The 27874-nt window shown below is 43.5% G+C and overlaps 2 protein-coding genes across 8 annotated transcripts; both read left to right on the forward strand.

Moving 5' to 3' along the window:
* Positions 1 to 275: 275 nt before the first annotated feature.
* On the forward strand, positions 276 to 27874 carry LOC116918866 (guanine nucleotide exchange factor DBS). Of its 7 annotated transcripts, none has more exons than XM_045171123.1 (21): positions 276 to 795; positions 982 to 2073; positions 21451 to 21534; positions 21941 to 22055; positions 22297 to 22387; positions 22684 to 22797; positions 22958 to 23074; positions 23138 to 23421; positions 23526 to 23646; positions 23810 to 23923; positions 24028 to 24228; positions 24322 to 24522; positions 24594 to 24887; positions 24967 to 25164; positions 25312 to 25653; positions 25798 to 25998; positions 26246 to 26324; positions 26393 to 26660; positions 26745 to 27003; positions 27078 to 27225; positions 27302 to 27874. In XM_045171123.1, the coding sequence occupies exons 2-21, from the start codon at positions 1704 to 1706 to the stop codon at positions 27445 to 27447; spliced, it is 3747 nt and encodes a 1248-aa protein (XP_045027058.1). In that variant the 5' UTR covers positions 276 to 795; positions 982 to 1703; the 3' UTR covers positions 27448 to 27874. The 7 variants fall into 7 exon arrangements, with proteins under 7 accessions (XP_045027058.1, XP_045027057.1, XP_032780547.2 ...); XM_045171122.1 differs by having other exon boundaries at positions 276 to 470; positions 544 to 2073; XM_032924656.2 differs by having other exon boundaries at positions 276 to 2073.
* Positions 16551 to 19360, forward strand: LOC116918867. The gene is given in 3 exon segments (XM_045171126.1): positions 16551 to 18066; positions 18312 to 18935; positions 18937 to 19360. Coding segments are annotated over 3 exon segments (1260 nt in total). The 5' UTR covers positions 16551 to 17493; the 3' UTR covers positions 19000 to 19360.

The following is a 27874-nucleotide window of genomic DNA, read 5'->3' on the forward strand; positions in this document are numbered from 1 at the left end:
GGGTTGAAATGATCACGGCTGCATTCAGTTAGTGTCCACTCGCGTCTTTGCATATATCGCTGTCCTGCACATCAGCGATAGTATAAGTCCTTGGACGATTGGCCGCGCATCTCGGAATGCGCAGACCCGATGGGGGAGGGCTCACGCGGGAGTTGTATAACAATTCCGTGGCAATAGGGCCTCGCTATGTCTGGCCGGATTTCAGTAGCTTCTATCACGATTGCGCCAATAGAATAAAGACATACAAGTCAAGAAAGAAAAAAACAAGTAAAAGGGTAAAATAAAAAGGACCGAGAATATTTTTGGACGAAATGCCTTAGAACTAGGACTGTGTGTATCACATGATGATGTGAGAGGGCTTCATCAGTTCACTTGTCTCCTGTTCTCCAAACAGGATCGTGACCCACATCGCTCTCCCTTGTTCATCGTTGTGCTTTCGCCTTTCCTATGTTCACATTTTTGCTGTGCGTGTATGTAACCATAAAAATTCGTCTTATTCAAACGGAGAAAAGTTCTAATGGGGCAAACAATACGATCAATTAGGACTAACGTTTAGTAAAGATCCATCTATGGATTTTCAAACACCAAGGAAGAGGAGTTATCGGAACATCGGATCCATCGATCATTTCCACATGCAGAAAGCAAAGTGAAGGAGGCTGCTAAGTGCATGGAATCAATGGGATTCTTCGAATCGTAAATACTAGGCATAAAAACCTAAGCTACGTACTTTTCATCAAGCAACTGAACGGTCTAGCGGAACTTTCCAGTTAACGATTGCTGATTTCTTCTACATAGGTCGTTCATTTATTCGTTCGATATCTTTGATTATCGATCGGAGGCTTTGTATATAGACTATTTAATAGTTTCTCTTATTCCATTATTCATTGTTGTTGTTTTTCCCCTTCCATACGTCCGTTTCATCTTTCTTTACTCAAGTCATTCCATTTTCCTGTTTGCACATCAGCTAACTCTTTCTCTTAGATTGGGTTTGATTCTTCCAATTTGATCGGATCTTACTGTCAGACGGATTCTTGGCGTTCCTCCACTGGCCCGTGATATACGCACAGAGAGTCTTCGACGGCCCGTTTGTGAAAAGCTTTTCCAACCGAACGCCTCTCGTTGCCCTCTCCCGTATAGCCTTAATTGGCTTCGTCTGTCGGCCTTCCTTATCAAGCGAGGAGAGGGAACTCCTACGTTGCTTGTTTGTTTTTTTCGGACCTTAATGGTAAAACCAAAAACCCTGTCGTCTGCATGGCAACGTCAACCAAATAATACATGAACGGAAGTAAAAAAAAAGAAAAGGGAATTCCAAAAGTGTCTTCATCGCTCCGAGTGCAACGTTCATCCTTATTGATTTTCTTTGCCCAGTGGCCTTCTATTGGGGGTGTACACGTGCATAGCCTATCCAGGGGACGTGTCAAAATACGAAATTGATGTTTACTGGTTGTTGGCTAGTCTAAGAAGACGACAACACAATTGTGTGAGAAAATAGTTTGTTCCATCAGCGTGGAGCGAAGCAAAGTCGAAAACTCATGATACAGCACGTCGAATCAGACTGGCGAATCGATCGCGGCCGTGATTTGCTCGTCTTCTCTTTCATCCACGTGCAGGAACCCGCAGGAATTAAGGCGGAGCGCTGTTTTCGTGCGTGATTTTACTGCGTTCAGTCACCGCACATCCAGCCAAGAGGATCATCTAGTATCATGTCTTCGCAGCACAGGAGCCCGTGGCATGTCGACGTGTTCCGAACGCTGACGCGGTTTAATCTACCGAAACAGCTACCCCGTCGTCCGTCAGTGCCGAAAACTTGGACTTTTCTGCCGCGCCAATGGCCGCCAAACATACCAGGCTTAAATATCAACGTGAACATCCTCCAGCAGCCGTCGCATCGTCGCTCGTCACCACCGGTCGACGAAGAGTTGCCGCGACGCTTCTCTCAGCCTTCACGCAGTAGTTACGACAGCTGCATGTCCACCGTTTTAGATCCAGGCCGGCCATCTTTCGATCAGCTGGCCAACTATGGGACACAGGCGCACGATTGGGACTCTTCCAGCTGTTCTTCCAGCTCTTACAGTGAGTTATTATGATCATTTGTAACATAAGAATCCGTTCTTTTCTTAGAGCCCTGTTGTCGCATTTTGATCGGATGGGTAGCGCTTAAGGGCGGAACTGATGCGGATGCCTTCAAACACTATCCAACAATTTTCTATTTTCTTTTGTGTCACGTTTATGCTTGCCCAAGCATCTCGACAACACGGGCTTGTGTCGATTGGAATCGAATTCCTACCAGAACATCACCCTTTTTTTTTTTTATTAATTCTGAAAATCTGGCCGTAACTTGGTCCGATGCCTGTTTATGTGCTTGTATATTCAGAGAAAGGAGAGACGATCAGAAAGCGAATCTTCAAGTGAAAAGAATGGTGCAGTGTTTCACTGCATCCTGATTTGGCGTCTAGGCAAAAACAAAAAGTGAGGAAAGTTAAAAATCGGTACGAAAATGAAAAAGAAAAACGACTGCATCTTTTCATATAGCCACCGTCATTTTTGTTTTGTTTCTCAAACAGTTCCGACCAGAACGAATTTCATAAACTGGCTTATAGCGAAAACATTCGCCATAAAGCAATTAAGAAAACCATATTCCCCGTGGCTTGAACGATCGTATTATTCATAGGTCAAGTCACATATAGTGAGGCCGAAATATATTGCCTAGGAGCGCCATTGTGTATAGTTAATATGCACTGTTATACCCTTTTCTCTTTCTTCCATGCCCTTCAAACATTTTAATACTTGTTTTCGTCATGAACTTGAGGGGTTCTACTGCTGCATATACTCAAAAGATGCCGGTGTAATAACGTGAACGCGGCACAGACCGTTGCGCTCTGTTGCAAACTGTACGCAATGAAAACAAATGCCACTCTTTCCCTTTTTCCAGTCACACGGCATTGCTCACTCGTCTTTGTCTTCTTTTCCTTCCCACTCGAATTGAAATGCCAACGATAATTTGAAATTCGCTAAAAGGAAAAAATAGGAAAATAATAATAATAATTTAAACGAATACGAAAAAGAAGAAAAGAAATCCTAACTCATTAGCCGGATCGCGGTGGATTCAATGCGCACCAGGGCACGTCATTCAAGAGTCCCCCCTTGTGGCTTATATGACCACAGAGCTCTGCACAGAACGCGTGTTGTGGGCAAAACGGTTTCCATCAAAAACCTGGTAAAAAAAAAAAAGGCGACATAAAGAATGAAAAACAACAAACGTCATTTTCTTGGGAAGACGACGATGACAATAAACGGCTGTCCTTTAGAGAGAGAGAGAAAAAATAAAAATAGTAGTACATGTACAGTTAGAAGACCGGAATTCCAACGGCCATTGCAGTCGTTTTCCAGATTGTTGTGCGCTTCTCTGTGTGTGTGCGTGTGTCCCTCTTGGTTTGGAATTTAAGGACTATATTGTCTGTAATAGGCCGTTTACGGTATTAAAAAAAAAAGACAATTGGTCCTTGCTGTACCCAACAACACCGGACGCACCGCGGAAATGCATGTGGCCTGGAAGAGGCCATAAGGAAAAAAAAATGAAATAAATTTATGCCCTAGCGAAGCAAACGTTAGGGGTGGAGTCTTAAGTCGGAAAGCGAACACTGGAAGTCTTTTTCCCCGAGCGACGACAACTGACGGATATATATATTTAGGAAATCCGAGCCATATTATTCGACTAATGATATCGTTCTTATATGGCTTGTGTATACACATATTCTGTTTCTTTTGTGTCCTCCATATCCTTCTCTTTGTAGTTGTTGTGTATATTATTCACGCCAAAGTTAACGCTGAAAGCATACTTTTCTATTTCAGGACAAACTGAAATGAGATCGCAACCCCATTCCCCTTTGTGAGGAAAGAAGCTATATGCTATATTATAGTCTATTGCTGTGTACTATAAAGAGACGGGAAAAAGAAAGATTGATCGAATTTCAGGGCAATGCCTGATCGCCTTGAAGCCAGTCGTGGACACTCGGGTCACGCTCCTTCCCTATCGTTCATCACGCTCTATGTACAAATACCTATTCTTTTTTTTCTTCTGACGTAGTTTTTCATACACCGTTCCCCCCCCCCCTTTTTTATTCGCATTTTATGCACCATTAGGAGATAGCCACGACATTTAAAGAACCCCCTTCGTCACTGTCCAGCCCTTAACACGAGGATTTACAACACATCAACCAGTATGGGGGCACACTTACCGGAGAGACGGACCCACAGATGGTCCTTTTTTTCTGTCTTACATGTCTATTGCTTTTTACGCCATTATTGGTTCGGCCGCCACAACAGGACAGCAATCACTTATGGGTGTGTCTGTTCTACATTCGCAATTAGACCGTCCTTTCGTTATCGGGAACTACTTGCATTAAGAAATCGTGTTGGACTACGTACGTGAAAATGTTTTTGTTTTTTTCCCCGCTCAGTTATAGCAGCTGCTACTCGCCAACGGGAGTAACACAAACAAAACCATTTTTGGGGGGTTTCCACTCACTGTATTTCTTTACATAATGGCACAGCTTTTTTTTTTTTGTACGTTTCTATTTTTCAATGTGGTTGAACGTACCGTATAGCAACAGACTTGTAGGTTAAAAATTTGTCATTTCTGATAGTTTTCCGCTTGCTTTGAAGTATTTTTTGGTTTGGTTTTTTGCTGTTGTCTTTTTACGTCAATTAAGCCCGGGTATACGCTCTGTGTACGGGCTATAAGGGTCTTAACACGCTCTCACGCACACAAACGCAACTGTTGAGACGGGCCATCTTCTTCTTCTTTTTTGTAGTCGAAAGGATGACGATGATCGTGACAGCTCCTAGAGATATTTAAATGCCTTTTCTCATTCGGACTTTCCTTTCGCCGAAAATGACGGGGACCCCAGCGCGCTCTGTTTCGTCCCATCAACATGTTATCCTTTTTTTTTAAATTTTTATTATGGGGGACATTATAGAAGTGACGCAACGTGAAACTCATCTTCAGGAGGTCTGCATACCTTTCCCAGCGCTCTGCCAATGACCTTCCAAAGGCCATATAATGTACATATTCACGCTCGAGAGATATACGGGACAACGACAACCGTCATTTATGAAACCAAATTGCAACTCTTTTTTGAAACTGCCAAGAAGAAAAGAAAAAAGTTGATTCGAATCCTGTTTCACTTCTCTTGTTTTTGTCCCATTTTGCACTGTTTAGGCATTGGGGCCCCTATTTTTGCTATCGTCAATATCGACCAAGATCACAATAAAAAAGAGAGAGAGAGTCACCCAACAAGCGTGAAAGTTCTTCTCTGTCATCGCTCCGTTGGCTTTTTGTGTTGCTGTCGATCTCTAAATACTCTTCTTATTTTTCTGACTTCTATAATGTGACTGGTATCACAAAGTTTATAGGCATAGACTGTGTGTCTTGCTATAGCCGTCTAGCCGTTGTTTCTTTTATATTTAGAGTCGTAAATGTTCCATAATAATGGAATGCTCTTTTATAATGGGAAAATCAGCAGAGGGAAAGACGCGCCATATAACATATAAAATGATGATCACTTTGGGAAATTATTTTTTTTTTCCTTTAAATTTCTGTTCTTCATTGTAACAGTCATTAACTTATTAGAAACCTGATTGCGTGTTTCAAGGTTTCATCCTACTTTCTTCTTCTTAGAGAGTATCAGAAAGAAAAATAATAGGCCTATTGTTTACAAACAAAATTGTTGGGGAAAAACAATTGGATCATCCGTTTTTCCATGACGTCATCTTCAGTAAAGAAAAAGAAAAAATAATAGATAAATAAATAAAATGGAATAAATGTTGGTCTGCATTCTAGACAAACAACTTGGGATGAGTTTTTTTTGCCAAGGGTATCATTGTCCTTAATTAGGTAAGATGCACGCACGAGCCCGGCAAAAAATCGTGTCTTTGACATCTCGAATGAAGAAAGATGACCAAGCTTGAGGGAAATAATGTCGGATACTAGCAAAAGAGAAACCTTCTTCGTAAAAAGAATTCGAATCTCTCATTTTCTTTGCACGAAAAGTTGTTGACTGACACGTCTTGCGTGAGTCGGGACGGGTATCGTCCAGTACCTCTTTTTGTTATCTTTAACCTTGTTGGATGAGGCACCGTTATGAGTCGGCCGCCTTTGTCAGCCCAGTGTACAGTTGCTCCTTTGTTTTGACAGGAAATAAAACGATTATCAGTCTAATCTTTCAAACGAAAAAAAAATCTAGACAAGTTATAAAACGGAAGAACGATCTAAAAAAACAAAACAACAACAACAACACAGAATTCCCGGAGAAAAATATCCTTGTCATCTTGATGGACCAAATTGACGGCCGTGTTTATCCGTGGGCCTATAGTTTCTGAAAACTGGCATATGCAAACGACAGCAACTGGCAGCTTGGATCGACATTGTCAGGCCCGTGAAGTCTGTCCGCTTCCATCCTCCTCCTGCTGCTGGTGCTGTCTCCCACTCTTGTTTCGTTAATTAAAGAATTTTTGTGAACTTCAAAGCATGTCGAGCGTAAACCGACAGCCGTGTCTTACCAGAAGGAAATTAATTAAAACATCTTTGCTGTGCTCCGTGACTGCTGCTGGCGTGCTGAGAATGAAATCATTCAGCCTCTCATCGGTCGTCATGGGATCGTTCGTTAAATTACGTCAAACCGAAACGAAAAATAAATGTACGCACAGAGAAGCGAAGCTGAATAAACGCCAACGCAGTCAAGCTTCAGACTAAGATATTTGGCCATCATCTTTTTTTTTTTTTTCTGAACCCTTCCACAATGATTTATAGTGAAACGACGTCCTCTAATAACGCCTGCTTGGCATGGTCTCCCAAACTTTAAAAAATCGCGGTTAAAACATGGAATTTTGCTTGTTGTTGCAATGTTTGAACCGCCATTCAATTGTTGGTTCGACGCCGAGCATCCTCTTGCTTTTCTTCCTTATAACACTAAGGCTTTCTCCATCGAGTGTGAGCCCTGTTGGTGTTTAGCCACCGTGCAATACTCTATGTACATCGGCACCGCCATTTTGCTGTTTGGCGCAAACCGAAAAATAATAAAACATTAAAACAAAACAAAAAAAAGAGTTAAAAAGCCCACACGTACACTAAGCTGGCAACCGCCAAACCGACACGTTAATCTACGAGACGATGGTCTTTTTTCCATTTGTTTTCTTCTAGTATTGCCGTCGCGCACGGACGCTTGCTTGACGCGTGGCAGGGCTTCTCTCGCGCACGACGGGCTTTGAACCGGGCTATTGTGTTATGCACCGTGAGACTCGGTCCTTAAGAATTTGTTCTTCAGTTCAGTTTGCGACGTCTCGAAAGACGGTTCGTTCTTTCTTTCGTTGTGATTACGCAAATTTATTTGTACAGGTTTTTGTTTCGTTGCCTGTGAATGGATGGCCATTTCTCAATCGAGTTTTGCACACTCCATAAATCGGCTTTCTGAAGAGGTTCGTTGCGTCATTCGGGTTTGAACCCTCTTATCAGCTCCTCGGTCAAGGATTTTAGCTTGAAAAAAAAAAAAAGAAACTTGTCCATTCGTGATGAAGATGGATGGCCGAATCGATTTTCAATGACGTCGTTACGTGTTCACCCATCAGCTCATTATTAGACTCGCTGATTGTGGATGACACAAGTGTTATATAAACCATAAATTACACAAAATTGCGTTTGCGGTTTATCTCTATCCGATTGTCTATGATTATGCGTGTGTGTTGTCGTGCGTGTGTCAATGAATGAGTGTCTGCACAATCGAAACGCCCTGGACACTCGATAACTGGGCTAGCGTAAAAAGTGGACGGACCAACGAAAACTCGTTTTCTTCCTTGTTCGCCAAAAATAGTCAACAGATACACGAACGAAGTTATGTATTGATAGCCAAACGAAAAGTATTTCGCTCCGTTTAGGGGCACGAATGAATGGCAACTTCTCGTTTCGTCATTTACTTGGTTTGACCAGCAAAAACGGTCTCAAAAAACTCGTTGGCAGACGAAAGAAGACGAGATCGGTCAACATCGCAAAGCGATCGTTGATAAAAGCCCTCTCTCCTGCTATTCTCTTACTACCCTCATGTCCTTTTATGTCAACAACATAAACTAGTTCTCGGTAGAGAAGATTATTGCCCGTATTGGCAAACGCTCTCGAACCCTAAGAATCCCACATCAACCAATAGAGCCGCCATTCTTTTTTCGAGAACACCATTCGCTGTTCGTTTTGTTCGATGGCTTAAATGAGGAGATACTTGACGTGCATACAAAATAGTCATTTCGTTGTCCAGTTACTAGAGACAGTGGGCTGATGACCTCTGCCATCAAGTGGCCCAGCTCTTTCCTCGCTGCCGTTGAGACACACCCCGTTGCGGCCTTTTGCTGGCAATTGTGTCGCGTATTTTTAAACCAGTTTGACACCGCCTTTCTTTTCGACACCAAAGTGAATAGAAGTGAATCAACAAGAGGAATAGTTTCTTAACCGCGTCTCTTTTTCGTTCGTCCTTGTAGAACGCGTGTGTGTTACTTTTTCTCCCTCTCTTTCTCTTTTTCCCTAAAAAAAAAACAAATAATAACAAAAAAAAAAAGCCAACTGGGCGAAGCCTGAGCCATCCGAATAAAATAAAACCTTAGGCTGCTGGTCGGCACTGATGTGAATCGAAGTGATAAATAAAACAAAAAGCAAAAGAAAGAAGAGGAAGAAGAATAAGAAAACAAAAACAAACGACACTGGGCGTTGCTTCAATGCGGCAACACTATCGTCGCCTTCCGCATCGATTCCGTCTTCCATAACAGCAACATATAGACTGGCAGGCTCGTGAACTGCTTGCTTGATGGTCTGCTTGTTACCCGACTGTGCGTGCGGATATAAAAAACGACGTGACTGAATTCTCTGCTGTCCCGATTTTTTTTTTTTTTTCGTCTCTTGGAATCGATCCTCCGCCTCTTTAGCTCCGTCTGGGTGCTCATCTTTCCCCTTCCCCGTCCCTTTTTTTCTTTCCTGTCTCATCCTGCGTCTTCTCATTTCTCATAGCTGCCAGTTGTTTTGTGAATTCAAAAGCAAAACAGACTAGACGGAGGGAGAAGTCGCATTTACATGCGAGGCTTTGTCTTGTTTTTGCGTGTGTGTGTGCTGTTCCTTCCATCATCCGCACTTGTGTGTTGCTGCCATATTTCCGACTTAAAGACTTGCTCATCAGCAGTCTTTTGTGCCACTGCAGCACATCGCAAAATCCCTTGGAAGACTGCACACAATACGAGCATAAAGACTTGGACATTTGAATTCATCATTGTGAAGGCGGCAAAGAGAATGCGACAGCCGTCATAATGGGAAACGCGAGATCGGCGTCGTATTCGTATCACCAGCCGCTGGAACAGCAAGAAGAAGACAGGCATCGCTCTCTGCCTTCTCCTCTTCAACATCAATCTCAGCATCAGTATCAACAATACGGGCAACCCCGTCGGGCGGTCTCCTCCCGCCGACGCCATCAGTCCTGCTATTGGAGCAATGCCGCTTCCGCTGGACTGGATAGGAGTGGAACTATTACGGACAGGCCAAGCCGGAATGCGCCGTCAGCGGCTATCGGATGCTCTGATATTGGATCGCATAGAAGATCCGGTGAAGTCATGGCCAGTGATGACACGATGAGCGTCTTCGGGGGGTGCTCAGCTGAAAATTCGGAACCGACGCCTCTTCCTTTCGTGCGGCACCGCAATCTACCGATCCGGCTGCCACGTATCAATCTCAACAAAGAATCGTGGTCGCATCAGTCGTTTAATAACACATTGAACAAGTGCGGACGGCATAAAAGCCTTTCTTGCTCCATGATGCACGGGCGGACGTTGCCGACTAAGGACAGCTGCCCGTCTGCGGCGTTTGTCGATGCTGCCCGCCTCCACGTCGGTGTTTGTGCCACTCTGCGAAATAGCGAGGCGATGAGATCGAAAACGCCCACACCCTTGCCAACGCCCCCAGCCCAGGCGTCGGTTCTTTCCCTGCGTGACGGGAAGAATGACGATCACGCTCCAGGCGATCAAGAAGGCCGTTTACGAGGTGCCGTTAGCTGCGCCGCTCTGCTCCTTCAATGCGACCCAACAGAGGCGAGAACCGATCGATCGACGGTGAGCGCACGCCGTCGCGAATCGAGCGATTCGCGTGACACGCATCTGTGTGTCAACAATAACAAACTTCAGGCGCCCGACGGCTGGAAAGTCGGCCAAGATTCAACTGTTGGCAACATAGCGTTTCGTCGCCAATTCCTCAGCATGAGATCGTACCACAGCCAGAAGCGACCGCTTTTGCTGGCTCGATCCAGTTCCGTCCGGACGAGGTCGTCCTATTCGGTGCCCATTTTGACGGAATTGGAAGGCCAGTTTTCTGAGAACACATACAAAGCCAAACATTATTTGGAAATGGCCCGTATGAAGAAGCAGAGCGTTGAGCAGAGTCTGTCGACCGCCTACAACGTGGCCAATTTATTACATCAGCCATTAATTGCACCGCCAATGACTGCGATAATGACCGAAGATTCCGTTCACCATACCACTAACATCGGCCAACAGCTAGAACAGCAACAGTCGGCGACAAGGCCCGGCTTGCACAAAAGTTGGACGTCCATCAGCCAAGAAAGTTTAGGCGATGCGGAAGACGAAGACGGTGGTTACACGACGACGTTGACTGTCGGCGACAATGGCAGTTTACACAGTCGTTTCTCTGATTCCTCTTACCTGACCATGTTGACGGCCAATACTTCCCTATCCAGTGGCTACCACGGTCCGGCTTCGTTGACGGGCGATGGCCATCCAGCGTCTTCTTCGTGTTCTGACGAGGAGGATGACAACGACGAGATTTATCAACACCGACAGCGTCATCAAATGATGATGTCGAATTGTGATGGAACAACGTCCGGCATGTTCTACCTAGAATGGCTGCGCCAAGTGACGGGCAGTGTTCCCGCCTACGTGGAGCTAAGACAGGGCCGTTTGCACTTGAAATTAATACAAGGTCAGTCGAGCCACAAATTGGCCTACGCTATACTTACAAAACGCATTCCTATATACTTGCGTCCTACTCCCTTCCGTGTCTAATGTCTTTTTATTCGCACATTAACGATGGCCCGCTCCGGCTTATTGCACGGCCTCTTCTATTTAACGACTCAAAGAAAAAAAAAATAAATAAAGAAAAAAGGGAGGTAGAGAGTTGTGGCATTTGACATGCACGCAGAGAGCACACGCACGTGCTGTCCTCTCGCCGTTTCTATTTTGTCGTTTCGTGTTTCTTTCTTCCTGTTTTTTTTTTTTTGGTCATCTTATTTTTACAACCGTGGCGGACCGACTCTTTCCACACGAACGACTTCCGCATGCATCGGTATGTTTTATATTTCAAATTGCGCAGGCTGCTGTACCTCACGGAAGCGCGTTACGCGGTGTGTCGTAGCGCAAAGTCACATTCTTCTTCATTGTTTTTTTCCTTTATTGCTCCTTATGGCTTTACATTTTTGCATTTAAAATAATAAGAAAAAAAAAATAGCACGCTGCTGTTGCGTCTTTCAAAAGGAAAATCTCTTGAATCCCCACCGAGGCTGTAGAGCGAACGGATTAGTGATTGAAAAAAAAAAGAGGTGAAATCCAAGCTGCAGTCTAATAAAATGCGGTAAAGAAGTCTGTGAGGTTTATAAATTATCGAAAGAAGGAAAAATAAAAGCCAAAAGGGAAATAAAGATGAAGAAAACAAAAATGCCGCGGGTGGAGCGAAATAAAATCAGAAAAAAGAGGCAAAACTTTGCGCAAGGGTCTCAACATGTGTCCGTTCCCTCCGCATCATTAGATTATGGTACGTATATACGTGTGTGTTCTAATGTCGCCTCCAACTCCCGCAAAATGAACTTCCGTGGAAACAAAAACAAAAACAAACGAAGAGTTGAGACGTTCCGGCCATCTGTGTCCGCTTTGCGCGCTCGCGCACTCCATCAGCTTCAGCAACAAAAAGCGCTGAGCTTATGTATAGTATTTGTATGTACTATGTCTACTGCTGGTAGCTCTATAGTATTCCATTGCACCCGTAAATTATTATTTTGGGTGATATTTCTTCGGTCGTTTGTTTCTTCCTTTCATCCCCAAGAAAAATGTTGTTCTTTGCGGCTTTGTATTGTTTCCCCGTACTCAAGGCTATCTGCGGTCGGGAATTGAGAAAGAAAATAATTTAACTACACACTACATTTATTGACGCTATTCTACGCGCGACTATATACGCAGAGGCTGTTTAGAGAAGGCGAGCATTTAGTTTTTTTATTTTCCGAGCCAAGCTTGAAAAGGTTTGAGAAAACGTTCCAAAATTCGGGTCGTTGTTCCCTGAGCCAACTCTTTTTGGCTGTCGTTCTTTACGATGGGCAAACCAAGAAAAGAAGAAAAGAATTTTTATAGGTACCTTGAACTTGATACTTCCCGTTCTGGCATGGATTATCCTTTTGTTAACGGCTCGTATTCCTTTTTTTCTTTTCAAACTCATGTCATCTAGTGTTGATTGGCGTTGAGTGAAATGTTAGGAACCCCCCGTGAAGGACGTAAGTAGGTTGTTGCTACATCTTATTATTTCGTTTTTATCTTTCACGGGAAGTGTTTTTCGTACCTTTTACCTCGTCTCGTTGAGAGCTGCACCAGGTGTTGAAAGGGAGAGAACAATTTTTAGCTGGAAAAAAAAAATTAATAAATAGCACAACAGTCAACGCCAAAAGCTGCAATACGAATCACCTCATCTATGGTTTATTAGATAACATCGCCGTAACAGCTTGCGCTCAAACGTCCCACGCATTTCCAAACGACGAATGACCGATAATCATAAAGTTTCGATTGCTTAACGGCTGGCTGATTCTACCTTCTTCTACATTCCCGTTGAATATGACCAACGGTAGCTGGAGAAAGGAACTCTTTGCATAACAATAGCGCAATCGACGATGAGCTTCGTCGTTCCGTACAGTTTTTGTTGTTGTTGTTGGTTTGGTCAACAGTCTTATTCTTGTGATGGATTCGTATTCCAAAGAATGTCGTAGGAAAGAAAGAAAGAATTCCGTCCGCCACAAAAGATGACGATACGCTTCAAGTGCGTGAATGCGTGGATATTTTTTTGATGTCGTCGATATGCAGAGATACGCCCCTTTCTCACTCTCTATGCGGCTGGGAAAAAGACGACAACCGGAGGAAGAATAAGGGACAAACAACCGCCGTCACCGCTTCTTTTCTCTCTCGTCTTTTTTTGTTTTTTTTTTCTTTCCGCAACCAAGAATTAAAGGGAGAACACGTTGCTATATAGCGGCTTGTAGTTTTTGATGCTGGTGGGAAACAAGGCAAAAGGAGAAAAGAACATTATCGGAACGAAAGTCTTATCTGATCTCATCTTTTCATTTTTGTTGTTGTTGCGTTTCTTTTTCCTCCCGTGGAAAAAAGAAAAAATACTCATGACGCCAGCACAACTGTACACACACACACACACACACACTCTCTCTCTGTTATAACTGCTGTGCCCGCTTTTAGCTGTGTCCTTTTCACTGAACACATTGGAGCCGACAAAAGTATAACGAGGTGAGCCCACCATATACAGAGAGAGTTTTTGTTGTTACCCGCATCGACTTCCATTAATGGTAACTTGTATATACCACAGCACGAAAAACAACGGTAACCTTTTTAAACTGACTACAATGAATTGCGCTTCGTCTTTTTTTGTTTAACAGTGGGGGGGGGGGGAGGCTAAAGGTTGTTTTGCGCAATTGCGGCATGATCATCTAAAAAAAACACATGCGTAAACACAGCAGACGGACAGGCACTCTATACTTTAGTGAAGGGGTCAGCATTCAATCAAAGCGGTGTTTCTTTAACCGCGACCCTTGTCATTCATCACAATGTCAGGATGTAAGGGGGAAAAAAAAAGAAAATGAAACGCTCAAGCGACGATGATGGAAAACGAGCGGGTTCGTCCCAACGCTCGACGAAATGCATTCGTTTCCTTGTTTTTAAAGAATACGAATTTATTGTACGATTAACTGGTTTTGCATTCGAGTGGACAAAGGAAAATGGAATGACTAAAGTGCAAGGAGAGACAATCTCAACAGTGTTTATTTCGAATAGTATGACGACAATGATGGTATCAATTCAAATTAGACGCCTTTCTTGTTTATCCTTTTGTTTAGTGACCTTACGACAAGCGTTCACATTTGAATTCAGGTTCTGAGTCTGTTATTTTGCAAGTGTCTGGGATTCCAGAAGATTAGACTTTGTTTTATTCATTCGTCACTAAAGGTCATCGGAGAAACATCGTTTCTTTTTGCATTGCTGATAAAAACGAGTTCGGTTTATGGTCAATCAAAACTTGCATTCGCTTGGGCTAATCAGACTAACCGGAGCGCGTTGTTTATTTTGTTGATTGTCACTGATTTGGCTTCACCCGCTAGCCGTCGTCATAATTTAAAAAAGCAGGAAAGACTTTGCAAAGTTATCCTTATTACTGATCTATTCAGACATGCAAATAGGACGGTTACGTGTCCTCTTAAATTTTCTTGAAAATCAAAACTGCTAAGAGAATCTTAATGAGCGTACGGTTCAATAATTAAATGCTTTGCTAACCTGCAACTAGACAGTTGATGAGTATCTTTATACGTGTTTTCTATACAGTAAAAAAAAACAAAAAAACTGTTGAATTTATCAAGACTTTTTGGTTTCAAGTTATAAAATGTCGCAACTGAAAAAAACAAACAAATTCTGTGGGTGTATTGTTTGTGTGCCAGCACCTTAGTTACCATTTCGATATCGGGGAAGTTTTTGTACCTTTCGCCCATCGTCCTTGGCTGATTGAGGTAAAGACGCAAAACCCAAAATATGTCGATTAAATGGTGTCAAACGAGAGACGTAGATGCGGAAAAGAAAAAAAATGAAAACTATTTTCCTCCGTGCATTTAGTTTCACAATTTTTATTATTATTATTATTATTCTTTGAAATGTTGACAACTCAATTAAAAACACCGTACTGGCTGAGAACGTGAAACGAGATTTTCTCTTGGTTTTTCCCAGCCATGCCCGTACAATTTCATTTGTAATTGCAATGAACAATCGTGAAACACAGTTACGTGTGCTGAATCGATTTGTTCATTTCCCTTGTAAGCAGGAACAACATTAACACACACATTAAAGGCAATCAATATTACCTATATAGTTAATTCTTGAGTCAATGTTTTTAGTGATGGAAACAGTCAGAGTTCCAGCCTTCTCTCTCTCTCTCCTTTCTCGTCCTGATTGGCTTGCCCATCCATCGTTGTTTTGTGCTTCATCGCTATAGCCAATACATCATTCTTTGTGACTGTATGTCATAGCCCAGCAATAACTGTTTTATACCAACTATTAGTCTATTTGATGGATTCCAGCTAATTGTATAACGGATGCTATCATAGCTCACGACATAAATATGAAAGAAAACGATCACTAACGAGGCTTGTTTTCCTTTTTGTCACGTGCCGATGGCAAATCGGTATTTCTTGTACTGCGGTTTTTGATGTCGATGGAGAGCGGACGAATCAGACTGAGAGAAGTATCCAATATAAATCGTCGTCAAACTGGATTTCACCTTCTTTATTGAATCGGTAGGAAAATGGTCGCCGGCCCACATTCTATTTACAACGCGTAGTGGCCCCGCCATGCGCCACTGAAGCCAATCAGCTCCGATGAGAACCAGAAGTTGTAACAAATAATTTTAAATAGCCAACATTCTCTCGATTCCATCGTTAACCTCAAAAGATATCGCCTTTCTTATCAGCACGTACACGCTAAACGGAAAGCCTTGCAATGACCGGCAAAATTTCCTTTTTCGTATTACTTTATATTCGTGGACCGTGATTGGCGAAAAAAGAAAAGAAAATTCACGAAGAAAAAAGATCGTATCTTTTACACGACAAAGCTGAAACCGAAAATGAGTTCTCAAAGCAACTTATATCGCGTGATGAATTTCGATTAAAACCGCAAGTACATACGTAGATATTAAAATCTAGACTGGGGAAACGTTGACTTTTTTTTTTTCGCAATTTCCTTTGATTCATTCAATTATATTTGTTATTTTTATTAGTTTTTAATGGTTGATGAAAAAATTCGCCTTGAGCTTCGGCCGTCGAACTGTTGTTGAGAACGTGAATCCCATAATTACACAAGTTCCTGTCTAGCGTCAAAACATTGTATTTATGTACTTGAGCCATTCTGTTTTGAAATGAGCGCCAAAATGGGTGTGGCCATGCTTGGACTCCTCCCATTTTGGATAACAAAACACAGACAAGACGAAAAATTCGGTTGTGTGATTTTGTCGGTAGAGTCGACTGTCATGGCTGCCCCCACAACCTTGACGTCCTGCGTTAGCGTCCTTCACCAGCGTCGTATTTTTAGCCACTAACCGGTTCCAATTACGTTTTACGCCGCGGAATCCAGGTTGACAAGAACCGTGACGTTGTGCCGGACGTGACTGTGCCATTGAAACGATCGTAACATTATCCGACGGCCAGGTAAATTGCGTTTTTTCTGTGACCTGCCGAGTGGTTCGTTTGACTTCGTAAGGTCTCTTTTTGTGCGTTCCGTACCGAACGAAATTCGCCTTTACCAACTGAACGAATGAAATTGTTGGCCAAGCCGAATCCTCCACACCCAATTCCCGTTCGTTGATTTCCTGCCGTAGCCGCAAGCTCTTTCCTTTTTGTTTAGTTTTTTTTGTTTGTTTTCTTTTTTGCTTGTAATTCTTTCTGGTTAAATTAGAATTCTTTTGTGTAGTTATATATTTTTTTTCTTTTTTCGTAGTTCTTTGTTTTTGGCTGAATTTTTCTTTTGTTTCTGTTTCAATATTTTTTTGTTGCTGTTGTCTAACACTGTTTGAGTGGGGCCCTGTGCTATTTTAGAATTTGCTATTCTTGTTTTGTGTTGGCGAACAACAGTGCAATTTCATTTCTCTTTCCTTGACAGACCAATAATAGTGTCTCGTTCCCCGTCCTCCTCCCATCTATTGTCGAAAAGCGTCTACTCCCGAAGTGAACGAAACAACTTAAAAGAACCATTGCATCTCAAATCTTAATCCTCCCTCAGCCAAGCTCTTTTCCATACGTGTCATTAGTTATGGAAGATGCTGAATCACCGTTTTGTTGTTACCACCTCCTCGTCGTAACCTCTTGAACTCCCGACGCCAACATTTTCTCAATTCAACCTTTCCTTTCTTTTTCTTTCTTTTTTATTTTAATTTTTTATTTGATAGCTGTGCGTTTCTCAAAAGAGATTTACTGCTGCCAAATCTTGTTTCATATCTTTCCCTTCCGGCTCTTTCTTTTGATTTTTCTTTGTCTTCCTCACAGTCACTCCCTGTCTCTCTCTCTCTCGTTTCATTCCTCCCACCAAGTATTTCCTTAATCGATAAAAATCATTGCCGGGTTAGTGGATGCGACTCAACATATTGGCGAAGCAGCAAGAATGGAAAACGATGGCGGGCATTTGGGTTCAGACGTCGAGGATGAAAATGTCGTCGATGTCGATGACGACGCCCCTTCAGCAAGCGACTCGGAGCTTTCTGTAGCCTCGTCGAGTCATCGCCATCCGATTGCGGTTAGCCAACCAAAAATGACGCAACCGATCGATACGAAACGATCAGAAACAACGGAAACGAGCAGAAAGAGGACAGCGACGAAGAAGACGGTGAGACGGACTGGCAAGAAAAAGAAGTTGACAACTGCTGCCGACGTGGCGACAAGTCACGTCGAGGCCGAAACAGCCGATAGCGGCTCAGAGTCCAGTTGCGGCCTGGAGGCCAGCGTCGAACAGGTGGCGCAACGTTTCGCTCAAGGCTGTGAATGTCGCGATGGTGAATCTTGCTTCAGCAACATTAATCCCGAATCGGCTTATCGACATCGATTGAACATTGCGGAACTGACGCGCAGCGAGCACGACATGTACCTTATGGGTGTCACCATGGCTTCCCTCTCCAATCCGGAAGAGACGGCTCGCCGAACGGAGAGGAAACGCTTACACACGCAATATGTTTTCCAGGTATGTAATCGGAAATAGTTGTACACAACTATACATCCATCCGTACTACATCAAAAACCACAGAACAAAAATTTAAAAATGGTCCTCTAGCTAAAAAAAAAAACTCAACCAAGGTCGTTTCCGAGTTTAGACTGTGACCATCAGGTTGTTGTTCATGTTGATTGAGTTTGTAACGGCGTCTTTTCTTTCTTTTTTTTTTTTATTCCTTCCTTCCTTTTTATTTTCTGGATTGTCGATAACGACAGGGCAAGAAAATCTGCCTGGAAGCCTTCTTGTATTTGGAGAATTGCACGCAATACCAGCTGAAACGCATCCGCAAACACATCATGACACACGGAGTGACTCCTCGCGTGCACGGCAATCACGGCAAGAGACCGCACAATCGCTTCTCGCTCGACATCTACCAGCAAGCCACTGCCTTCTTGCAGAGCTACGTCCAACGTGCCCATAACAACCAGTTAACCCGAAATCAGCAGCAATCGCCGACCACCGGTGGATGGCCGCCGTCTTCCTTACCTAAAGCGAAAGGCAAAGAGCGTTCCAGCGCCGCCATCGTACTGCCTCCCGACATCACTTGCAAGACGGTTCATTCGGCTTACAAAGAGTACATGGAACATTTTGAACCGGGCACCAAATGGCTCGGCTTTTCGACGTTTCGTCATTTTATGAAACGCCAATTTCCGATGGTCAAGTTCAGCAGTCCAGTGGCCATTCCGTCGGGTTCTGAACTACTTCATGATGGCGCTTCCAGTTCTTCGGCATCGAAAAACTTGGAACAACCACCGCCAGTCGTCAGCACTGACCGTGTTGTTGTTGAGCAAGTCTCTGTCGGCTGCCAGAAGGTTTCGCCAGCGTCAGCGCCTGCGCTAAGAAACTCCACCTAGTCCAGTTGGTTGCGCTGCAAACTCGGTCGACTTTCTTTCAGATCGATGAAGCTTCCGAGATGGCGTTGCTGTAGATTTCGTGTTTATATCCCTCCTCCTCTTATTCGGCTGCAACACTGGCGTGCTTATTGCCCGCGTTCCGAATCTTCCCTGCCTTCATTGCCCACTGCATTCTGTTTACCATCTTCCTCCGACTCGGAACACATCTGTCGTTTACTACCACCCCGATACAACTCCGCATCGATTGGTTTCAAAGAAACCAAAAAAACAAAAAAACTCGCAGTTTCTTTTTGATTTTTGATTCGTTCTGGAATTTTCACCGCTTTCTTGTGTCCGTCTTTGTAAGTCCCTAAGTAAGTGTATGTGCCGATGTACCAGATTTTCTGCCATGAACTCGAGGACATGGGTAATTTCTTTTCTCAACTCCTTTATTTGGTTTTCTTTTTATTGTTTGATTAGTTTGATTCTTTCTTTTTCTGGAGTGGAGGGGGGTCTGTTCATGCATAGTTGTTGAGGTGAGATGTTCTCTTGTGATGTGTTCTCAACTTCCTTGAGCGGGAAACCTTTTTCTTTTTGTCTGCATGTTTCCTAGTTGTACACTACTGTTATCTTATCCGACGGACCGGAACATGCTGGTAGGGATTATTGATCTGTAGGATCTCTCGTCTTTTAACGGAAGCGCAATAATTTTGTTGCCAGATACGAGAAACATTCATGTCGAGCGGTCGACTTCGTGGCGCTGGTCCAAATCTCTCCGTATCGATTCGGTTTGTGTCATATCATTCGCCTCTAATGTGTCACACACACAACAACAACGAAAAAACTTAATTCGATAAGTACATTTTGCTGATTGAAATCGAATGTCGTCAGACAGGATATACTAAGTAAAAGCGACCACATTTCCCCGTTTATTTGTTACAATCGCGGGATGTTTTGTTTGTTTTTTTGGATGGTTTCTAGCGCGAGCGGAAGTTTATGGCGTACATTTTGTGGCGGTTTATTTTCATTTGCGTGAGTGAGTGGACCGTTTGCCACTTGGGAATCTGAACGGTAGTTGAGTCGAAACAATTGGCAAGTCAAGTTGTTAGACGCTGAGCTTTTCATCCGGGTGGTACTAAGACGATAGTTTCCTTGTAGTAAGGCCAGTTCTTTAATTAAAAAAAAAACGAGATGCAGGCAACCGCAGATGTGTCAGCCCACGATGAGGAAAGCGAGAGAGATCTTCCAGCTCTGCAAAATCACGCGCTGGGTAGCGGTAACGAGACGGCAGAAGTGAAAAAAAATGATCGTGGAAAGCTCAGAATGGAAATTGGAAAGAGATGGTACTTAGGCACCACTCCCGAAGAAAGGGGCCCTTTCTCTTTATACATTTCCGACGTCATTGTGTTACTCCCATTTGTCCGTACGTTGTCGTGATGCCAAAGATCACGGTGACACAACAGTCATCGACCTCTTTTCTGTTTTTATTCATTTTATTTGATTTTTGTTTGATTTATTCTGACCGTAATTACCACCACATCTTTCCATTCGTTATGGTTTCATCCACTTCCTCGACAGCCACCGTTGTAACCTCGCCGTACTTCTTCTTTTTTTCCCTTTGTCAGTCACTTGACTCGCGGCTCTGATGTTAGTGGTATTGATCGCTGACGGGCGTCGACCTAACGGTGAATGATATTACTTTGCGTCCTTTTAAGTTAAAAAAAAAAAAAAACTAGGAAAAATACTTTGTAAAGTGAATCCCAGAAGGGGTCTCCACCTTCATCTACTTGCCTCCCTTTTTCATCCAAACTCTTGATGGTATTTTAATTCAGTGATCGATCTCTTTCTTTTAACAACGACAACAACAGCAAAGAGTAATCCGTACAGTGTATCTTCACCCATTTTATATGCACGTATATACAGTCCAGCGTGTGTAGCGGGGAACAGCAGCCGTCGTCGTGTCTGACGTGAAACACATTTTTGTGTGTGTGTCCCCTTTAGGGCTTAAAAATATTTATTTTTTGGTGGAACAGGTTTTCTCCTTTTATTCTCGTGTTTTTCGGTGTGTGCGTGAAGGGAGCGCCGCACAGCATATACAATATATACGTATATTCTTCTTTTTACGAAGAGGGGATGCTAGGCATGTCTCTTCTAGCGCTCTCGGCACTAGCATTTTGCTTTTCAGTTATTCTTAGCCGACTTCATATTGGGCTATAGCGAAGGAGCTAAAGAAAGAGGAGAGATACTAAAGGTAAAAACCGTGAGGGGGGGGGGTCCGTAGGTTTTCCTTTATTATTGCCCAAATGCTAGTCGGTAGAACGTGCTGGACTAGTCGAGCGTGATCGGTCGCGGTTGACGGCCGCATTCTTTTTTTTTTTCTCCAGAGGAGTGCTGCTGCAGTGCGCCTCAGTTGATGATATTTCGAGGCCTCTTGTTTTATTTCTGTGTGTGTGTGTGTGGGCAGTTATCTGATGAATCGATTGTGATACTCACTGTGCTGGGCCCTTTTTCTGTTTTTCAGATGATGTTATGGAGCACATCGATGGCGCCGTCAAAGTCAGCGAGATCACCGAACTTCTACGCGCCGAGTATGGCATCGTGACTGGTAAGGCCTATATAACTTCTCGCGTGTCTACCTGAATTTGTCTTGATACCTGCCATACTTAAACCATTCTCTGGTTCTTGTCCGTCTATTGTTTCATGATTTCGCTACCATATTTAGTCATGAAACGGCTAGTCTACCAACCAACGCCCTTCTCTCTTTTTTTTTTTCCCGCCGTTGTAATGAATAGTTTATTTTGAAGCTTCATTTATTTACTATACAGTTAAACACGAGGGAGTTCGAAAACGAACACACACAAAAAGTGGGTGGAAAAACGAGTAGAGGCGGATGAAATGTTGTTGACTCGTTCCGACCCAGTTCGTGTTCAGTTCACGTTATTACCTTGACATTGTGCACGTGTATTTTTTTTTTCTTTTGTGCATCTAAAAAAAAAAAAATAAATAAATAGGTGGACGTTCCCGAGAGGGTCGACCAATCATCACATTCCCGGACAGGTGCAACTTTGCCACCCTAACAGAAGATAATTACAGGAAGTTGATTGTTTACCTGACCTCCGTACCAGCGTAAGTTCCACCCTGAACCAATCTGCAGAACCACCGTTGTTCGCTTTTTACAGACTTAACAGATTTATTTCAATGGTTATCTTTAATTTCTCTTCTTTGTTTTTGTCTTCCTCTTTAAATTTTTTTTAAATTTGAAACTCGTGCCGGTTCAAATTGACTTCGGCGCCCATAATACGTCGCCATCTTCATCATACGTCGTTGGCGGTTTTTGCTGTTGCTCTTGTCCGATGCTCGTATCCAGGTTGCACGATGCAGATTTGGGTTACGTTCTCATCGTCGATCGACGTTCGGATCGCTGGAACGCTGTCAAAGCCACTCTCTTGCGGCTTTCGGTATGTTGTGGTGCCATTGTCAAACCTACCCATCGCATTTTGTCGCATTTTTTGTTTTTGTTTTTCATTTTACGAGTACACGACACTCTTTCATCCATGTCTCACTAACATTTGTTCCATTCTCCCCGTACGTGTGGAAATTACCAAAACATTCCATCGTCTCTGACGTGAGAATTCATTGACGCCCTTTTTTTACTCTTCGCTTCATGAACTTCAATTTGAGAGATTTCATTTCAAACCCCTTGTTTGGGGTTTGATGATTATACTTACATTTTTGTTGTTGTCGTTGTTTGCAGAATTTCTTTCCTGGCCTGATTGCTGTAGTGTACGTTCTGCGGCCGTCTGGCCTTCTCCAGAAAGCCATCTCCGAAGTCAGCAATAAATTCTTCCGCGAGGACTTTAGATTCAAAGTACGCGCTCTTCCTCACTCTAACTGTAGATTATATACATCTGCTGCGTTTAGTCTTGGCAGATGGTACTTACGTCGCAATCACTACTATTATACAACTCGTTTTAGTCGACTATGATGTCATCACGTTCTTTTTGTCTCTAATTCTTTTTGCGTTCTAGGTGGTCGTTTGCAGCTGTTTGGATGAGCTGCACCAGCGGATCGATTCTAGTCAGTTGACAATCGAGCTGGGCGGCTGTTTGTTCTACGATCACCAAGAATGGATAGATACCCGTGTCGTAAGTTATTTGCTCAATTAAACTTTATTGTTGCAAGGCTAATTTTGGCGCGTTGCGACTCAGTCGGTCGAAAGCTTTTCGGCAAACACGGCAGACATCAGTGCCGCCTTGCGCAAGTTCTCGCGCCGTCTTCAGGACACTGAGCTACCCAATGATGTGCAGAGCACTCAGGCCGTTTTGCAACACCAAGGCCAAGAATATGCCAGTCTCAAAATGGAGCTGAATAACGCCAACGCACAAGGCGAAACCCTATTAAACTTGATCAAAAAACCAGCTCCGCTTTCTACACCCGGACGCCGAAGCGAACCCTGGCTGGGTCAACTAGTCAACATCACCACTGTAGAGAGGTAGTAGAATGTACTTTTTGTGGTTGTTTCCATCCCAGTGAATATGACCTCCTTACTTTATTAACTGGATGATGTACCGTAATAATTCTTGTTTTGCATCCTAGGCTATTAATTCAAATGGATGAAACGCAAAGGACGCTGGACGAGTTCTGGAACAAGCACGCCTTCCATCTCAGACTTTGCCTTCAACTTCGTCAGTTTGAACTCGATTTCAGAGAGCTGCAGGTAAATAGGCGCAAGGCCACCAATTTTGATTTTGTTTTCCACTTCTTTCTGGCTGACTACAGATGTAAGAGGAGGCAGGGAGAGAAAGTTGACGTTTATTTCGTTTTTTTCTTTTAAGAATTCTATTCACATTCTATTTGGCTCGGTATGGTTGTTGCTATAGGTTGTGCTCAACGAAGATATCCAGGTCGTGTCGGACTTTGAAAGCGATGGCGATTCAGTCAGTGCAATCGACGCTTTGCTCCAACAGACTTATGATTGCCGAACCCGTTATCAGGTGAATGTTGATTTTTTGGCATTCCAAAAATGTTTGTTTTCTGACAGAGAAAATCACCTTGACCATCGCCGTTTATATTTTTTTTACTTTCACTCATTTTCCAGTTGGATCTGGATCGTGCCGACGCGCTCTATAGTCATGCAGGTAAACTAATGACCGATTACGCAGACAGTCCTGTGGTTCTCGATTCGGTCCGACCCAAGAGCATCGAACTCCAGCGAGTGAGTCAAGCGTTACGAGATTTGTTTATTCAACGTCTCGATTCTCTGGAACGTTCTCGCGATTTGTATAATCGTATTGAGAAGGTACGCTTCGATAATTCAACATCTGCTTTGCTATTATTGGATTCTTTTTTTTTTTCCACCGATTGGTTTTAACGTTTCGATTGATCGCCACAGGCTAATCGTTGGTGTTCACAAGGTGTCGATTTATTGGCCTCGCAACAACTTGAAAAATGTTCATCACCCGAATTCGCCGCTCACGCGCTGGCCGACATCGAAGAGTTTCTTACGTCGGCTTCCGAGTTCCGTGATCCGAAACAGTTTCGTAATATGTTCCAGGATATAATAACACCCGAAACCAAGTCTTTAATCAATCAGGTAAGGCCTGCTCTTTTTGTTTACAGTTCCACGTCTTTCAAATACATGTCTTCTCATTGTTGCACGATTAGGTGATTCAACGTCTTCAAGATGTCCAGGTAATGTGTGATAGACGAACCGTAGGTCTTCGACAAATCGTGACCCGTGCACGAGTCGTTCGACCCGTTCAAACGGTTCCACCGGAACCGTCCTCTTTGGTACGTTCTGGTTCTCACAGCAGCGTCCAGGGACGCAAAGAGCCTTTAGCTTCAGAAGTTGACAGTAGTTCGCCACCGGTCAGTGCCAACATCAAAGTTCGCCATGTCTTAACTGAACTGCTTGAAACTGAACGAGTTTACGTCAACGAAATCAGCATCGTCTTGAAGGTAAAAAGTGAATACATTTTCAGTTATCTTTGATTATCTCACATTCTCAACGAAATTGTTTCTTTCCCGCCGTTAACAGGGATACAGGGATCAGTTGATGGATCCAGATCCTTCTCAATCTGGTCCTTACCAAGTTCCAGTGCAGTTGGTGGACAAGACGGATGTCCTGTTTGGCAACTTGCCAGAGATCTGCGCCTTTCACGGACAAATTCTCCTGCCAGATTTGGAGAGCAGTCTTTCTAGCCCACAGCTAGTCGCTTCCTGTTTCCTCCGACATGTAAGATCCTTTTTTTTTTATTGATGTTTTCGTCTGGTATCATTTTTTTTCCTTACCAGTGGGGAGTACCCCCCATTTCCTTCAAGATTATCTTTTATGGTAGCCGTTGATCTTCCTAACAATTGTATTTTTCTTAAATCTTGATAGACGGAAGATTTGCACTCCTTGTACAGCTTCTACTGCCAGAACATACCGCAGTCTGAAGAACTGCGTCGTCAGGTTGGAGAAAACAATCCGTTTCTTCGTCAGTGCCAAACGAGCCTTGGTCACAAGCTTCCACTCAGTGCCTACCTGCTCAAGCCTGTCCAGAGAATTACCAAATATCAGCTCTTGCTTAGAGATTTGATGAAGTACAGCCAGTCTCCCCTTGACTCCTCTGACGATGTCCAACACGAAGATAACGATCTTCAATCGGCCCTGGACGCCATGTTGGCCGTCGTCCGTTGCGTCAATGACAGCATGCACCAAGTGGCCATCACTGGTTACCAAGTAAAATCGTTTTATTTTATTTTTTTAATTATTATTATTTTCAAACCGGATGGAAAGACGAATCCTTTTTATCATGCCTCCATGTCTTGGAATAAGCGTGTCATCATCTTCTGTTGTTTTAATATATATTTTTTTAATGAATAGGGAAGTCTTGCCGAGCTGGGTCGATTGCTACTTCAAGGTGGATTTAGCATGTGGGCTGAGGGAAAACGGGACCGACTGCGGGAATTGCGGCTAAAACCGATGCAGCGCCATGTGTTCTTGTACGAACGAGGCGTCGTTTTGTGTAAACGGGTTGGTAAAGAAATGGACAAGGCTACTTACCAATTCAAACACCTCCTGAAGGTAAAATAACAGCGCCCGAAACTTCGCTCGCTCGCTTTGTTATTTAGTTCACGCACTCTAATCGCACTTGGCGCTTCTGCTAAACAATCACGAAGAGGACCGTGTTCAAAACTTGGCTCTGATCGATTAGTTGGTCCCGGTTTTAGTAGATTTACGTTCTCTCAAGCGCCACTTTAAGCACTTGGCATTGCCAAATTCAATTCGCTGATTCATTTTGCATGATTACTTGCGTGACGGTATTTGACAGATGTCGGAAGTTGGTTTGACGGAAACCGTTCACAGCGGAAAAGGCAGTGACGCCCGCAAGTTTGAACTATGGCTGCAAGGTTAGTTTTAAAAATAGCAATAGTTTTTAAATTCTCTCAATTTTGCTTGTCTCGTAATTTGGCCGCAGGTCGTCACGAAGTTTGGGTGTTGCAAGCTCCAGCCCGTGATGTCAAAGAAACTTGGATTACCGAGATCAAACGAGTTCTGCTTAATCAGTTTCATCAGCTGAAAGGTCAGACGATCGCGCAAACATCATCGTCGAAGACGGGACCGACCTTATCATCGATTGGTGCCAGTGGCGTCGTTGCACCGGCTGGAGGCGTTCAGAAAATGATCCAGATTTCGTCGTCCATCCCCAACGGAGCACCGCATCCATCTTCTCCCTACGGTCCAAAGTATGCAATCAACTTGATTGGCATTGATTATCTTCTCATTTTCCTTGGGAATGATAATTTTTTTCCCCCCCATCTCATCAACAGATCCCTGCGTCCGGCGTCGTCTTGCTCGTCGTGGGAATACAACAACAGCACAGCCGGAAGCAGTAGTAGCAGCAGCGGTGTCAGCAGCACTGGTGATCGCAGTTCCATTGTCGATATGAGTGCATCGAGTACGATATCAAGAGCATCATCTGGAAGCCGAATGCTTCGCTCTGCCACCGTCGACGAGGATGACGGATGGAGCACCGATTTCTCCCTTAGCGACGAAGACATGGGCGAAAACTATCTCGATCATGTTGAGGTGAGATCCGTCTCACTTGTGGATTAAAGATAAATATCGTGAAATTAAACCTTTTTTTTTGTTGCTTCGGCCAGGATGCTACACAATCGCTACGTCGCCGTTATGTTGTGTTGGCCGACTACGCCCCTCTGGGACCGACTGAGGCCGGCCTTCGAGAAGGAGACATCGTCGATCTTGTTCGTGTTGGTTGCGCGGGTTGGTGGTATGTCCGGCCATCGTCAGGTTAGCAAAAAGAAGAAATCGAATGCACCTTTTTTTTCTGTTGTTAATCGTAATTGCATTACATTTCTATTTAAAGTGGGTAATACTTCGTCGCAAGAAGGATGGGCCCCTTCAGCCTATCTGGAGACAGCCCCTGCACCGGTCATCAAATCACCTTGCAGTTCAGGCACTCCTTCGCCTTCAGTCAGCAGTCAGGATAGCGAACACGATCACCTACAATAGGGAGAACAACAAATGGAAAGTGGATTTCTTTGGCAACCTAAAGCCGTTGCTTTAGTCTTCAAATGAGCCATTTTTAGTTTTGCAGAGACTTTGTACATACCGAAACAACCTAGTTCGGAATCGTTCGCCAATCGCCAGCTAGATGTGCGTGTGTCCATTTCAAATTTGATTTGATAAAGCATTTATTTGTTTGTTTGTTTTTTCTTGGAAATGCTTCCAATTTCCTTCGCCCCTTTAGAATTGAATGGCTTGGGCTGTTTAATTATTTACTTGCTCTTCCCTTTTGTTATTTCATATACAAAATGTCTGTACGTTTTATATAAGCTACTCGTGTATGTAGTGTACCTGAGTCCTACCTCTTGTATGTCACACTGCTACGTAATGCATAAATAAAAATAAAAAATGTATGCGAGATGCAAAAACAAAA

This window comes from Daphnia magna, linkage group LG3, assembly GCF_020631705.1.
Source record: "Daphnia magna isolate NIES linkage group LG3, ASM2063170v1.1, whole genome shotgun sequence".
NCBI lineage: Eukaryota > Metazoa > Arthropoda > Branchiopoda > Diplostraca > Daphniidae > Daphnia > Daphnia magna.